This window comes from Heterocephalus glaber, unplaced genomic scaffold, assembly GCF_053883595.1.
Source record: "Heterocephalus glaber isolate CG9 unplaced genomic scaffold, H.glaber_assembly_v1.0 deba00000122, whole genome shotgun sequence".
In the NCBI taxonomy this organism is placed as follows: Eukaryota; Metazoa; Chordata; class Mammalia; order Rodentia; family Bathyergidae; genus Heterocephalus; species Heterocephalus glaber.
The window spans coordinates 63,912,959-63,928,146 of NW_028258138.1; the positions used below are offsets into that span (position 1 = coordinate 63,912,959).

Sequence of the window (15,188 nt, forward strand, 5' to 3'; positions counted from 1 at the left end):
CTGAGATTCTGGAAATAAATTACTGAAGATTTTCCCCAGGAGATTATTAGAAAAGGAAATTGACTAGGTCACTCTCTTACCTCCCACTTCCCCTTCCTGGGTTAAAAAACCTTTAAGATTTACCTTTATTATCAAGGAATAAACACCTTGTCCTGGCATTTAAAGCCTTCCAGAAGTTAATGGACTTGACAACCACATGCTTGGTGGCCTTTAGCCAATCCAGACAGCTGCATTTCGTGCCATTCCATCATTTCCCTGTCTCTACGGAGAAATATCTGCTTACCATGTAGAACCCAGATCAAGACTCAACTTGTTAAAGCTTTTTCTGGCCCTCTTACTTTCTTTCTTGTACTAGGGATTGAACCCAGGGTCCTCACACCAAACTACATCCCCAGCACTTCTTATTTTTTATTTTGAGACATTAAATATTTTGTCTCACTAAATCACTAAGTTGCCCGGATGGGGCTCAAATTTGTGATCCCCTGGCCTCAGCCTCCCAGAGTGCTGGGATTTCAGGAGTACATCACCACTCCCAGCTTTCCTGGCACTCCTGAGAGGCCTCATATTTTTCAGTTTATATCACTGTTCAATAAGCTGTACTTGTCTCTAGATCTTGTTTTCCTCAAACAACATTAGTTCTCTGAGCAGTTCAAAGAGCCATGTGCCTGTAACTTCGCCAGGGCCAGATGCTGTCCCAGGGCAGCTCTAGGGGGTGCCATTCCCTTCTGCTTCTATATACCATTCACTCCATTTTTCATCCTGAATGGAATGACAGAGCTGCCAGTAAAAAAGTGAGCATGAACCCCCCATACAAGAACATGACCCCCCAATAAACAAATGGCTTTTTCTGCATCTATGATATTGATCAAGAGTGCAAAGTTGATGAGGTGGGAGGGGTGCAGTTCAGTGGTAGAGCACATAGGAGGTGCTGGGTTCAATACCCAGCACCAACAAAGAAATAAAAACAAAAACAATGTAAAGTTGAACTTGGGAATGAGAAGAAAATTATTTAATTTTAAGATGACAGAACAAAGAAAGCTTCACTTGAACACAAATTCTGTGTCTTATGCTTGTGATGTGTCATAAGCACAAGAAGGAACTGATATAAAAGTGTCAAAAACCTCTAAATAAGATGTGGAACAAAAGACAGCAGAGTGGGAGGAATTACTCTTGGCAGGTTAGCCCTCCCAGATGGATGTTCCCTGTGTCCTTAATTAACATTCTGTGTGCAGACAGTGATTTCTATCAATGAGAATTATTGCCGTATAAACCAAATTCCCTCTTTTGAATTGTAAGATGGTCCAAGCTGCAATGCTACTACATTAGCATTAGGGAAAAGCCCAAGACTTACTTTCTTTAAAGATTCAGTACATTAGTATACTTCAATCAACTAGTTCTGTCTGCTTATAATTTTCAGTTAAAATTTTCATGTTGAGATGTATAGAAAAATTGTGATTACCATATTTTAGAAGTGGATAAGATGGCTTCAGTGAATAGCACTTTTAGAGTTTATTTCTGGATTCTTCTGAGGAAGTTGCCCTGGATAAACACACTAGATGGTTTATCATGGTATAAGTAATGGTACCTGTTTTCTTCCCTCAGGTCATTTTCCAAGGCCTGAGTCACTTGCTCCAGCTTCTGGGATCTTGTATAGTCTCTCCAGGCTCGCAGGACCTTCAGTTGAAGCTTCCAGTCAGACAGGGTCCCAGCTTTCCCCAGCTTAATCCTATGATCAAGAATCAGCTTGTGCCAGGCAGAGAAATACCGTTTTTGACACTGCAATGGAAATATTTGGAAAATCACCACTAATCAGCACCAATGTTTCTAATGTTGAGATTTTCCCCACATACTTTTTTCTAACAAATCTAGAAACTGGTCTTGACAGAAGACAACAGAGAAAACACAATTCCTTTATGCTTAGAGTGATGAGAAATATTCAAGTCATACAGCTGAACTCTTCTGAGTCTCAAGACTTAAACTAAAATAATACATTCTCAATGTAGGGCACCAGTCCTCTAGGGAGCTGCAATAACAAGTAACATCTGAAATATGAACCAGGGGCTTGAGAGGCTTGAAAGGGCTGTTCCAACATGGCCTGCCTTGCCAGGCTGTCTTGGAACATAAAATGCCAGCCACTCAATTCTTGTTACTGATACCACTGATATTCTACACAAGTGAACATAGGAGATACCAGGAGGATTAAATTGGGGCCTCTGGTCCCCAGGGAGAGGAATACCTAAAAACAATTTTAGTTGGGGTACTACTGACTGTGTTAGGACTTGAGTAAGCAGGCTAGAGAGACTAGATGTTTAGGCTACCTGAAATTTTCTGATTTCCTTGTCTTTCTTTTCTGCCCCCTTTCAGCCTAGAGTCACCTCCCTCAGGAAGCCTATTGAAACCAGGAAGGAAGGAAGGAAGGAAGGAAGGGAGGAAGGAAGGGAGGGAGGGAGGGAGAGAGGGAGGAAGGAGGGGAGGACAGATGAGGGAGGGAAGAAGGAAAAAAGGAAAGGAGATTTGCTAAATATAGGATATGACTCAGTCATAACAAGGAGAAGAAACATAGCTGTTAGATTGAGAGCATATATTTTTTTCATTATTTGTTTACCTACCTCACATAACATAGCATAAAAATGGGGTTAATGTTGTGCTACAGCTAAAAAACAATCCCATGTTTATTTACCGGATTCATTTAAGAGATTCCTATTAAATGACTTGGTGAAATATAATATGCATAGCTATCTCTAATTTTAACTCCTGGGTTATTTCTAATGATGAAATAGTATAAACATAATCCACCTGGACAATAATAGCTCCATTAGTAGTGTCCTTGGATTTTTATATCTCTCTTCTCTGTAAAGTTTAAAGCAACTTCCATGTACTATATATGTATTTTTTCAGTTCTGATACTCAAATCCAAGGCCTAGTATATGCTAGGCAAGTGACCTATGATAAAGCTATATCTTCAGTCTTTATTTTTTATGCATGTACTATTTTAATTCTTAGATCTTAATTACAAAATACAGAAATTGTACATACTCTTCTGATTTACCTCACCATGTTACAACTTCAAGTAGAGAAAGATTTAATGACTAAATTTACAAAGTACTCTAAAGAATTAGTGGTATACCTGAGGCTAAACCAGAAACATTCTGGCATCCTGATGATTCCGCTGTAGACCATAATTAGTCCATTCTAAAAATGAAGGACAGGGCTAGGGATGTAGCTCAGTGGCACCACGCCTGCCTGGCAAGCTAGGTCCTGAGTTCCAGGTACCAAAAAACAAACAAACAAACAAACAAAATAAAAATGAAGGGCAAATTCTTTTATAATGAAAGAAAATTATATGACTTACCATTGGAGAATAGCATCGGTTAGGAACCTATCTGAATTTAGGAGGGGAAAATTTGGGTTTATAAATTCTGCAGTCAATATATTTCTTTAAAAACACTTAAGACTAAAAAACAAAACAAAACAAAAAAAAACACTTAAGACTTTCAGAGCAAAGTGGCAATGTCACTCAGAAGCTGCTTTCTTGAAATTAACTTACTATTGGTTTTCTTTTTTGCTTGTTCAAAAAAGCAATCCTATTAAAACTTAAATAAAAAAATAAGGTATGAGGGCCCGGGATTTAGCTCAGTGGTTTGCAACTGCAAGGTCCTGAGTTCCATCCCCTGGTACCAAAAAAAAAAAAAAAAAAGGTGTGAATCAAAGATAGCTGCTCAGTTCTTCCTGATTTACATCAAACATTATGCAGGTTAACATGAGTTTCGTAAACTTGCCTGGAAAAAAAAAACATTTGGGAAAGGAATATACTCTCAGTCCTTCTTGTCTGTTTTTGTTGTTAGTTGTTGTTGTGGCTGTGGTTTATAAGAAGGGAAGAGAAGTTGCACATTTCCATAGATACGATCTATTTATTCTTCCTATTCTTCCCTCCTCCCAGTGAACTCCCTATTGCTCCCAGGCCTGCTTCTCCTTTTCAGTTCTATACTCTGAGCTCTATTCCTTTGTTCTTTGAAACAAGAACTATTACAGTATTTAAAACCAAAACCAGGCTAGAAGAGAAATGTATTTTGTTTAAGCCAAGAGAAGTTAAACTTTTAACTAGCCAAGAACTAGTCTGACTTTTCTTCATTTTTTTCCTACTTCATCACTTCTGCACTAGATTTTTATTTCTGATAGGTTTTCAAATATAGTCCTACCTTCTTTTCCTAACTTCTACTATCTCTTTATCATAGTTGTAGTGATAATTAAGTCTTGATACAGGTAAATGAAGTATAGAAAGTCACTGTAGGGATGAAACTGTTCCTATGATAATTTTTAAAATAAAATACTACAATATGAAATTTAGAAAGCTTTAAAGTAAAATCCTTCTTTTCCTCTCAAAATCTTCCACAAGACATCATTTGGTTGTTAAGGATTCCACTCAAGAGAAAAAATGACAGCTCGCCCTGCTAAATTTATTACCTGCACTAGAGTTGCCCTCATTCTGTTGGCAAGAAAAGCTCTTCCCTGAAGTGTAATCACACTGCTGTCACTGTGAATGATTGACATTAGGTGGAACAGCAATTTGCTATCTAATCTTCATTGTAATTCTAACCCTGTCACTAGAGATGCTTGTTCTGATTAATGAAGTGGGTAACTCATCAAAATTCCTGTTATTTCCTTTTTGTCAGAAAGCTCAGTGATAATTGCATCAAAATTCTTAGTCATGGAAAAATAAACAATGAATTGTAAAGAGGACAAAAATGTCAACAACTTTACAATTTATTTTTGCTGAATGGAACAAAATGGTGCAACTGGTGGTCTGGGGGAGTTGACCAAAGTTCCAAAGTGTACCTCACCTACCCGCTAGGCTCCAGTGACTGTGTTACTCCCATTCCAAAAGGAACAGACTTTCTTTTGTTATAAAAGTCTTTATTTTTTTTCTTTTGGGGACCACTATGGCCAGGCAAAAGATCAGATGTTGCAGAGTCTGGGGTTTGAGGAGAGGAGGACCTTTACCATGGCCAAATAAATCTCCAGAGGGAAGGGCCAGCCCGAGATTTTGCAATGGAAAAGCAGTACCCTGTGAACCGTCCTAATCCTGATTTTCATCATTTTGCACCCCAAATAAAGATGAAACCACAGTACCCCTTCACCCTCAAGCATACATACTCTTTTAATTAATTAATTGCATTAGAGGAAATACATTGAGTTCCCCAAACACTACTAAACAATTTGTTCCCCAAACAATACTAAAACCTGGACTTGCTTTTAGGTTTCAAGGAAAAGCCTAGAGGCCTAAACTTTGACAACTGCAGTGCGAAATTTCTGTATTTAAATGTTTTCTCCTTTTAAAAAAAACAACAACTCTTTTTACAAAAATTTAACAAACATATCCAAAAGCACAACAAAAGATAGAACAAAAGACTTCCTTCAGCTTCAGAAGTTATCAACATTTTGCTAATCATGTTCTATCTCCAACCACCTTTGCCCCTAGAGTATTTAAAAATAAATGCCAGACAGACATTATATCACTTTACTCATAAATATATCAATATGTACCAGTAACATACTGAAATTCTTAATTCTAAGGAGTTTCAATAAAATATTGTTGTATTTATCTAACAGTTATTTTGCTTCACTCTAGAAGTAGAATTACAGGAAAATTGGTTAGTCTAGTAAATAGTAAATTGTTTTAAAATTTAAATTTAAGTTTTTTAGTGATACTAAGGATTGAATCCAGTGCCTCACACATGATAAGCAAATGCTCAACCATGGAATTATATCCCAGGCCCTTTACACAATTTTTATTTTGAGACAGGGCCTCACCAAGTTGCCTAGTCTGGCCTTGACTTGTGGTCCTCCTGTCTCAACCTCCCAAGTAGCTAGGATTAAAGGTGTGTGCCATGGTACCTGGGTCCATATAGTAAATTCTTAACCAACAAAAGTCTCTGGGGTTTTGTAAAGAATGACACAAATACAGACTACAACCTGAAAAGGATAAAACTCCTTTTCCAACAGAGCCAAGACTAATTCTTTTTTCTTCCAGACTAGTTCTTATGATGCCATCACATCTTTAGTGAGCTCCCCATTGCCTTCTCTTTCCCTTTGGGACTTTCTTCCCTCTCCACCAATCCCTACTCACTGCCCACCCTTTCATGCCAAGAACAAAACTTACCTAAGAATGTATCATACAAATGCTTGCTTCACTTTCAGGTAGTCTTAATGATGTGATATCATTTGTTTCTTACCCATTCAAGAGCCTTATAAATATTCACTTGAAATGTCTAGAGCCCTTTTATTAACTTTTTAAGAGGAAATTTTAATCAACACTGCTTGAGAGACCCCCTCCCTTCATAAAACCCCTTAAATATCTTAAATATTTAAGAATAGGAACCTTACAGCACTTTGAAAGGCCCGAGATTCTGGTAAATTGGCTTTCATTGTCCTCTCTGTGAGAATGGAAAATCAGGGTTACTCATAGAGTGAGGGAAGGAAGAACAACAGCAAAATAAGCAAGCAACTTCCTTGCCCAAATTGATAAAATTTGAGTTGGAAATTTTCTGTAGCACAGCCTATATAAAATTATACAGAACAATTCTTCAAATGCCTCCTAAAATGTGCACCACACATAAACCTTGGCAATAATCCTAAAGGCAAGAGTCATGAATCCCCATATTCTCCATTATCTGTACTGGCATTTCTCCACTGAAGTTTTATTTGCAAAGAGGATTTTCCTCCCAAACATAAGATAATGGAGAAAGGATGGTTGCTATGCGTCAGTTCAGAAATGGTTTTGCTTCAGTGGTGTGCAGGCAGTTCTGATAAGACTATGATCTTTGGAAAGGAATCATGTTATATAAATGAGATACTTAAATATAGTTTTCATTATCCTGTCAGAAAAAAAGTACAGGCTTCTTTTCCATATGCCTCATTTCCTTGGTTTAGTTTAGGGTGGACTTTTGGAAAGGACAACATTGTAAGCAAAACATTAACAATGACTCCTTTGGGTCATTATTATCTTACTCTCTAACAGAAAAATCTAATCAAATAAGCAAATCAAAATCTTACTACCCCCTGAGAATTAAGATTTAGGTTAGTATCACCCCATCTTTCATTATTCTTTTCAACTTTCACATCATGAAAGATCACAGCATTTCTAATCTTATTAACAAAACAAAAGCATATTGTAGAATACAGTGAGAATTAAGCCACTTTTCAAATAGTGTAAGAATTTCACAGTTAATCCCTTGTTGTTTCTGCTAATTAGCAATGACACGTGGATTGCCGAATCTCCCCAAGAGATTTCACTGCAAGATGAAAGAGAAAATAGAATAGAATGGAAGTAGAAAGTTTCTATACAACAATAAGTTTCTAATGCAACAAAGAGACATAGCAATGAAATGAAAGATGAATAAAAAGTGCTACACCTGAACTTGTTTTGTTGTTGTTTTTGTTTGTTTTGTTTTTTCTGTGTTGGGCATCAAATCCAGGGCCTGAAGAATGATAGAAACTGAGGTGCTGAGAGCATCCAGTCATCCGGTTACTCACCTCGACACTATCCTCCTTTTCATCCTATGTCTGTAGCTGGCTGTTGAGTATCCAGGTTTCATTACCCAGGACAGCTCCTTTTGAACCAGGCTAGGAGTGAGGACTAGACTAATATAAAGAGCCCAGAGGGCCTGCCTACTCCTGTGAGGTTTACCAGAGCACTGTCCTGTCTATACCCAAGTCTATGTAAAAGGATGAAAGTCTGGCACAGGGACTTTTGCCATGAATCACTTATACTCACATGCACTGGGGAAAGGTTCCTACCTGTATTACAAATGGATAATGTAGTCACACTGAAGGGGAAAGGGAAGAAAGAAAGGATCAAACCCAAATAACTTTAGAAGATAATATTTTGAGTGAATACTAAGGCTAAGATAAAATAATTGTACAAATACTGTGTTCTAGTTAGTACATTTGCTTCCATAGTGGTTAGGTTAGCAATTTTGAAACTACTTTTCTAACAGTAGGATTGAACTGATATTTAAATAGAATGTGGATAAGGAGAGCCAGGTTTCTCATTGTCAAAGAAAGGAATTGCAAATGAGCAAGAGGGAAAAGCTGCCCCAAAACCTGTGGTGCTGGATTAGCATTGAAAATATCATCATGAATTCACAATTACTTAGCATAAATTCAGATAGTACAAGTAAATCCCATGTTGTACTGAAAGGGGATATATCAGTAGGAGCTGGTGGATTTTAATATGTGTACAAATACAAAAACGTAGAAATAAATAGTATGTGTATGTATGCACAACTCTCTCTATGAGGGCCTAGAAACAATGACACCTCAACATCTGGAAGCAATTAATTTGGTTTCTAAAGACCATTCTCCAATAAAAGGAACCAAGGTTCTGTGTAGAAATGGCTCATTCCAGAACTAGGACAGGGGAAATAAAAATGAGCCTTTGGTAGTGCCATAAAGACAGGAAGTACTCAAAAAAGGACAGAAATCTGTTAAAAGGCAGAAGAGCTAGATTGAAAGATTTCCCAATAGAAAGATTTCCAATTTCTCCAAAGTTGGAATAATTTGAATAACAAAGTAAAAATAATAATATTAGATTACAATTCTGGAATAAAATATCAACAAGACCATACCAAATAAAGAATTGCATAAATAAACAAATGAATATATGGAAGAGGAAGGATAATTCTCCCTTCTAGAAGAATTTGAAATCAGGCATCCTGTCTTAAAGTTAAAAAAAAAAAAGTGGAGATGTAGCTCAGGGGTACAAAGCTTGTCTTGCATGTGTGAGCCCTTTAGGTGCAATCCCCAGTACCAAAAAAAAAAAAAAAGAATTTCAATTAATACATCAAAGAAATGAGGGAAATACAAAATCACCATTAGACAAATACCATCTTAATAACTGTTGCAGGCAAGATCCACCATTGGCTGCTAAAATTAATGGGTGAGCCAGGCATGGCGGCGCATGCCTATAATCTCAGCACTTGGAAGGCTGAGGCAGGAGGATCACTGAGTTCAAGGCCACCCTGGGCTACCTAGTGAGTTTAAGGGCAGCCTGAGCTATATAGCAAGACTCTCAAAAAACAAAAAATAAATAAAATAAAATTAATGGTGAGAGTTTGAGGAAAAATAGGATATTTATAATAGTCTTAAAATAAATAGAGACATTTACTAATTATGAAAAGGAAAATAGTGACTTTATAACAGAGAAATACAGCAGACACAGTCTTAACCAAGTGATCAAGGTTAACATCAACAACTATGAATTCCCCGATGTTATATACCAAAACCCACATACTATCACTTCTTATAGAATTACCAAAAATGTATAGTCTAATTCTAAGCAGGAGACAATACCCAAAAACTCAAATTGAGAGACATTCTACAAAATACTGGCCAATTTTTGTTAAAAGTATCAAGGTCTTAAAAGATAAGAAAAAACTGAGGAACTGTCACATAGTAGAGAAGATCAAGAAGATATAATAATAAATGGAACATAGAATCATGGATTGAGTCTGAAACTGAAAAAGGACATCAGTGGAAAAACTGGTGATTTTCAAATAAGGTTCATAAATTTAATTAATGATATTTAATGGTATGGTATCAACAATAATCCCCAAGTTTTGATAATTACACTATGCTCATGTAAGATTTTAACAGTAGGAAAAGCTGGGTGCAGGGTATTTAAGAACTCTGTACTATTTTTGCAACTTTTTTGTATGCCAAAGATTATCTCAAAACAAAAGCTTAAAAAATAATAAGATATAGGTAAAAATCAAGAAGAATTTGTGGCAAAGTGGAGATAATATATTCACAATCTGTCATTTTCCCTTTTAAATATACTGACACGTCCTTTAAAAACCTAGTAATTATTTTTTGATGGGGTACTAATTTTGTAAAACTCTATGTATAACATTCATATCCAGTAGTATCATATAAAACATATCTGTTTTCTTACTGCACAGTAAACTTCAAAACAATTTTAAAATCAAAATTTTATGGAATCCATGTTTTATTCATTTCTCACTGGCTGGGTAATATATCACGGCACTTTTTCTGTATGCCTTCTTAGGATGGCCCCCTGGACACTTATTTCTCTTTCTGTTTTCTCTCAAAAATCTTAACTGTTACTATAGTAGGACACACTAATTCTGTCTCATGAAGGATGCAAACCTAACTTTCCCAGTCTTCCTCAAAATACCAATCTTAACATGTCCTCCTAACACATTTCCCTTTCTATTCCTGAAAATGAAACTTTGACTAATTTTTTATATTTATATCTGAATAATTATGACTTCTGCCTTTTAATTCCAGATGATATCTTCAAATGTTTCTTTTTTTAAAATCACTTTGACTACCTTACTTTTTTCTTTGTATCTTAGGTGTCCGTAGCATATTCAAATTCCTATTATTGATTTCTAGGGCCTTTAGAAGTCTATTGCCACATTTATCAAACTCCCTCAATATCTTCTTAATATTCTCTTTTCTCTTATTAAATCCATTCATTCACATATTTATTCTATTAACTTTCACTTAATTTCAGCAAGTCCTAAGGTCCTGCTGTATTTGGTCTAGAAGACCGAAAATACACTTGCTGCATTTTTCTCCTCTCATCCAACCATCTTGTGTACAAATCTTACAAGTAATTCATTTTACACAAAATGTTATCAGTTCCAAATTCAGATTATTATCCGTTGCCCTTCATTCATCAATATAAAATTGATCAGGTATTTTTACAGTAATCAAAAGTGGATAGAATAAAAGGTAAAACTTTTAAAATGCAGATCAATAGAAAGCAAAGCAAAGATACAAGTGTATCATTGCTTTAGGATCTGAGCTACCAAAGGGCAAGTAACTTGTTCTCATATCTTCTGAATAACCCAGATACAATGGACCAAACTAGAAGTTTGGTCAAATGAAGCCACGCTTTCAAAAACTGCCAGAGAGATAACTAAATAGTGAAATGCTATTCTGAAGAAGGTAATTTCTATGTTTATCCTCTCTTTTCCCGGATCTCACCCAGGATTCTCTATAGCATAAGCAGTATAAAAAGAACAGCCCCAGAACAGGGGGTTGGTGCACTGGCCTGTCTCCCAGGTTAGCTGCACGGCACATGACAAATAGCAGGGCAATTTTGGAATTTAGGATGAGACTCTCATGAGCTTAGTGTTAACTTTATCTCACCTCTGATAGAGCTTCTTGTCATTTACACTATAGACTGCTGAGTAGAGCGACAATGTAATACCTACCTTGTGATTTTCCTTGAAAGTTTGGATTAGTAACTCTTTCAGTTTTCTTTTTCTTTCTTTTGCCACTTTTTCTTCATCCAGAAGAATACGAGCACTTGGAAAAATGCCTTTCTCTGGATTCTTTTGAAGATTTTCTTCTTGCTTTTTCCTCTCTCTATTAATAACAATTAATGTGTAATAGATTTAATAATGAGTAATTACAACCTACTGTAGTAGAATGAACACTGAACTTTTCCTTCAAAAGACACAGATATTTAGAACTGGCTCTAAAACTATGTGGTTTTTTGGGGGGAGGGAGGAACCCTAGTTAATTCCTTTATAAAGATAGATTATATAAAATAAAATTGTTATAAAGTATTTTGACAAATAGAAAGTCCTATAGATATTTCAGTAAAGTATTTTTAAGTTTAGCATTGAGCTATACTTTGATTAAATTTGAGAATTAACAACTATTAAGTATTCTCTAGAGTAGATATAAATTTTCTCTCTTCATATTAGGAAGTAAAAAGGATCCTCAAGTGAGAAAGGAGTGGGATTCTCATCACAAGGTTTCTAGAAAGAAAAATAAAAGAATCAAATGTTATTAAGGAGAGAATGGAATCTAGAGTAATTCTAAAGTAGTCAAAAGAGAAAAAATAAGAACTTCATGACAAAGAAAAAACTTCAGGCAAGTAACCAGAATCTCTTAGTCATTTTGCTGCTCATTTTTCTGGCCATCCTCTTTCTTGAACTACTATCTATTCTTCCTCACCAAAGCCATCGCTCTTCCACTCACCAATTCAAGCAGGCTCACAGCTTCTGCCTTCTTATGGTTAACTACATAGGTATGTAGTTACAGTAAGCATATATAGTAAGTCCTCAACTTATGAACATTTGAATTGGAATGTTCTTAGATATCAACTGACCTTGCATTACGAACATTCATAGATGCAAATTGCAGCAGCAGCTCCTGTGTCTGCTGAATGTTGTCACAATTGTGCTGCTGTGTGCTTATTGTACAGTGTGATAATGTACAGTAGTATGGAACAGCTGGGGACTTACTGTATTTCAGTGTATGCTTGTTTTTTTAAACACTTTACATTGTATACAGGGTGTATAAGACTTACTTCTCACTTTGTTGGACTTAGGAAAGAATCTGACTTATGAACATTCTCCTGGAATGCAACTCATTTGTGAGTCAGGGACTTACTGTACTATTTTAATGATGTGGTAATAATAGCACCTAGTCAGGAACCAAGATTCATTCTCTGGCCACAAACCAGCTGTGAAAACTCAGTGAAGTCAACTAGTCTTTCGGAAACTTCACTTTATAGCTGAGAAAATTTAAACTGAGAGGGATGACTGATTACAGACATTCTCTCATTCATTCTCATATATTGTACAGAGGACACACAATGCTATCTTATTACTGGTGATGTTAGCCCTTTTCACCTTGTTAAGGCAAGTTCTCTGGTATTTTTCCCTTTGTAGTTAATAAGTACCTCAAGGAAATACTTTAAAATTATGCAATATAGGAGATTCAGATAGCTTACAAGTTATAAAGCCCTATCAACAATCGAATCTTATTGACTTTCAAATTACTAATTTCATCGCAATGTCTACTATAAATTTTATTTTAATTATTTTAGTACAAAAATCTTTGTCTAGATTTCTGATCATTTTCTTAAGGCTGTTTTCCTACAATCTGAATTCTCAGGTCAAGAGATAATACCATTTATGGGCTCTTGTTTATTGTTTATTGCCAAATGGCTATTTGGAAAGTTTAAATCAGTTCATCTACCTAGAAGCAAAGCCTATTATCTGTTAATACTGTAACTATGGATAAGATTTCAACTTTGTAAAGAAAGGACTGGTCAGTTGAGTGGCCACTGTGAACAGTGCATCCTGCTACCATCAACTATTACTTGTTTTCACAATTTATTTTAGGTCAGCCTAGTTTTTCCAGGGCTTGGGAGCAATCTGAAAAGCAAGGCTGACCCTAGAAAGAACTCACTAAAACACTGGTGATTGTTTTCTGAAAGGAACAGCATCTGGAGGAGGCCTGAGTCTGGTACTTGAAGGAGTGAAGCACAAGTCCACTGCTGAGCTGTTTTAAATTGGGTAAAATGAGAGCAATCAAGAACACAGGGGGGAAAGGCTGTGTAGGCTGATGGGGGTGGAAGGATTATCTAATAGCTCTTTCTGGCCTCTCAGTCTGAGTATATTCAGACACTTTAGTCACGTTGTTCCAAGACTTTTGCAGTTCATGCATCAGTGCCATTTCTTGGAATAAATATATTAGTTATTTCACTTATGAAGCTCATTTTCTGCATAAAGATGGATAATAGTACTACATCCTGTGAAGACTATTTTCATTTTCCATTTATGTCAGATATTTTTCCTTTGTCAGTGGCAAAAAGGCAATAGTGACTTGCTCTATGATTATCAGAAAATAAAGCTCTAACAATTCACAGCAGGACAAGGCACAATTACTGGACTGTATAAGGAAGGCATAAGAAAACACGTTTAACCTTAAAGATATTATGCAACAAAAGAAATGCAAAGTAATCAATATAATGCCTATTAAAAGTATGAAAATACTGAAAGTGATATAATCTCCAGTAATGAGCAGAGTGTGGGAAATTGGTCCTCTGCCAGCAATGCAGTAAATAAGTACAGTACAGCCTATTCTGAAAGCAATTTAGCAGTATTTCAAGATTCATAAAAAGAGCTATACTATTTAACTCAGTAATTATAATTCTAAAAATTTATCCTAAGATATAATTCAAAACAATAATAAAGCTATAGGCTCAAGCATGCTCACAGAAATATTGTTGAAAAATCTAAAGTAGCCAAAATGCTTGGCAATATGGACAGGAGATCATTATATAAATTATGGCATAGGAACTCAATGGAGTAGCAGACTTCAGGACTTCAGGACTCCAGGCACTGTGCTAATTTCAGCAGAATAACAACTTAAATGTATTTTATGGTCATAATTAAGTATGTAAAGGGGTTAATACCAGAAGGGAACATAGAAAAATAAAATTAATTTGTGAAGTTGGTAGAATATCAGATGATTTCTCTTTTGTGCTTTGTTACTGCAATGTTTGTACATTTTACAAACTTTAGAGCACTTCCAAATGACTGCTCAAATAAACCCTGCACTGCTTATGCTGGCTTACATCTTCCATGCTTCTTCCACAGTGCGCCTCCTTTCCAGTATTTCCCTTCGCAGCTTTACCATCTCCCTTTGAATCTCCTCCTTCTCTTTCTTGGCCTCCAGGGCCTTCCTTTTCTTCTCTTCTTGCACCAGATACTGAGCCTCCAAGAAAGCTGATTTTTTCAAGGCCTTTTCCATTCTGTGGCACTCCAGTTCTTTCTCACGTCTTAAGCGATTTTCTTTAACCTTAGAGAGAATATAGGGTCAAATACAGTCTTTCAAGTAGAAAGGATAAGCAAAACCTTAGAACACATTTTGAAGTTCAGAATACAACCACTTTAAAATATTGTGGCCTAGAACTCCACTGTTTATTGGTAGAATACTGTGAAATCATTTGCTCACTGGTGAAGCCAATAAGAAGTTTTATATGAAGTCAGATGAAGATAACTCTCAAACAATCTGGGAAGGATCTGTACCATGTATCAACTCAAAAGTTGAGTCTAGTGGGCCAGATCCCAAGTTCTGGATTCTAATTTAGTAATGATTTTCCACCCATAAGATTGTCCAAGGTGTCCAAGAACTGTTTTTTACTTAGGCTGTCTGCTTTCTAATTATAACTTCAGAAAGAATAGGGATTTTTTTTTTTTTTGAGGCTATGTTGTGAAGGATATAACAGTGATTTGCTGGCCCAGGGATTTATCTCAGTGGTTCTGCCGCCTGCCTTGCAAGCGCAAGGACCTGAGTTTGATCCCCGGTACCAAAAACCCCCCCCAAAACGCCCCCAAAAACCAGTGATTTGTTGC

General features: G+C 36.2%; 1 protein-coding gene across 8 annotated transcripts in view; it reads right to left on the reverse strand.

The window, feature by feature from the left end:
* Nucleotides 1–15,188, reverse strand: part of Ccdc191 (coiled-coil domain containing 191) — a 94,507-nt gene that overhangs the window by 58,618 nt on the left and 20,701 nt on the right. For all 8 annotated transcript variants that reach the window (XM_087215764.1, XM_021263437.2, XM_004835695.4 and 5 more), the window contains 3 exons: nt 14,408–14,631; nt 11,244–11,397; nt 1,586–1,776 (listed from right to left, as the gene is read on the reverse strand). In XM_087215764.1, coding sequence (XP_087071890.1) covers nt 1,586–1,776; nt 11,244–11,397; nt 14,408–14,631 — 569 coding nt within the window. The remainder of the gene's footprint in view (nt 1–1,585; nt 1,777–11,243; nt 11,398–14,407; nt 14,632–15,188) is intronic.